A 1,528-nucleotide genomic window follows, 5' to 3' on the forward strand; every position below is an offset into this window, starting at 1 on the left:
GATAGATAGATAGATAGATAGATAGATAGATAGATAGATAGATAGATAGATAGATAGATAGATAGATAGATAGATAGATAGATAGATAGATAGATAGCATTTACATAGCGCAAATCCCCGCTCAACAGCAAGCTCAATGCGCTTCACAATCTATACTATTACCCCAGCAGGCCAGAGAGCATTTTGAAACAACCCCAACTTCCCGGGAAGCATACAGCACAAGCAGCCAGGCGCTTAAACACGAACATACTGATATTATCTTTCGTTGTCTATGGCCGGGTACCTAGACGGTCATATAATCCTTATGATCGCCTAGCCGGGTACCCATTCCCACCTGGGTTGATGGGGTGAAAATTCATGTAAAGTGCCTTTCCCAAGGACACAACGTCGGGCCCGCGGCTCGAACCCCCGAAACCGCCACCTCACAATTACGAGGCTGGTAACCTAACCACTAGGCCACTTTTCTTTCCTTTTCTTTCTCCAGTTTGTAAGTCTTATTTCTCTCCAGAGCTATGAATAAATGACCATAATTGTGTTGATGAGCTCTACTTCGCTCAAAGAAACAAGATCGGCGGCTGTGGTGTAGTAATTAGGAGCTCGCTGTTGCCAGCAGAAGATCTGAGTTCGATTCCCGATTGGGGAGAAAATTGTTATCGAGTATTATGGTCTTTCTACTGGAATATAATTCTTGATCCCGCTTCCTTTGAAACGGCAATCAGGCCGTCCAAGTATTAGAATTCTCCACTTTTTCACGTTGGATTCCCAAATGGGGAAATGTTAATAATTCCCTCAAAGGGGCGTAAAACCTAACTTTACAACTGACATTCTTCCTCCCAGAATAAGGTCCTAAGTACTGTGGAAAGGGTGTGCAACTTCGTACCAGACCCACTGGGCACACAGTGCAGGAACTTCATTCACAGAAATGGAAGAATCTTCATGAAGATGATCACTCAGCTCGTCACTCCGAAACTGGTCTGTGAGGCCATAGGCTTGTGTGACATCTCCAAGCAAGCAGATGGTGAGTCGCTTTGTGAACTCTGTTTCTCTGTATGTCTCTCAATATTACATTATACTAGAGAGGGTTTACAGTAACATTGTATTGCTGTAAAACTCTCTGATTATACGTTCGTGTGTGTGTGTGTGTGTGTGTGTGTGTGTGTGTGTGTGTGTGTGTGTGTGTGTGCGTGCGTGTTTGTGTGTGTGTGTGCTGTGTGTGTGCGCTGTGTGTGTGCGTGTGTGCTGTGTGTGTGCGTGTGTGTGTTGATGGGTGTGGGTGTATGTGTGTTAATAATAATCATAGTAATGTTATTAATAATAATCTTACTGCCAATAGAGCTAAGGCCAAATTTTGCGAACAGTATATTCTCAGAAACTACCAAATGAAAAAATGTGAAACTTTGTCAGTACCTATAACTTGAAACGTAGTGTTGCACTATTGTATTTTCATGAAGATCAAAATGTGTAAGAAGAAAGCCCATTTTAAGTTAAATTCAGTCCTTTTGTAGCGATCGCCATCATTTGCTTCGAC

At 42.6% G+C, this 1,528-nt stretch overlaps 1 protein-coding gene across 1 annotated transcript in view; it reads left to right on the plus strand.

The window, feature by feature from the left end:
• LOC101847973 (prosaposin) overlaps positions 1–1,528 on the plus strand; it is a gene marked incomplete at its 3' end in the record, with an annotated part of 27,259 nt that overhangs the window by 22,872 nt on the left and 2,859 nt on the right. The window contains 1 exon segment of the mRNA XM_013085188.1: positions 838–1,016. Coding sequence (XP_012940642.1) covers positions 838–1,016 — 179 coding nt within the window.

The sequence above is a fragment of the Aplysia californica genome, unplaced genomic scaffold, assembly GCF_000002075.1.
Source record: "Aplysia californica isolate F4 #8 unplaced genomic scaffold, AplCal3.0 scaffold00353, whole genome shotgun sequence".
In the NCBI taxonomy this organism is placed as follows: Eukaryota; Metazoa; Mollusca; class Gastropoda; order Aplysiida; family Aplysiidae; genus Aplysia; species Aplysia californica.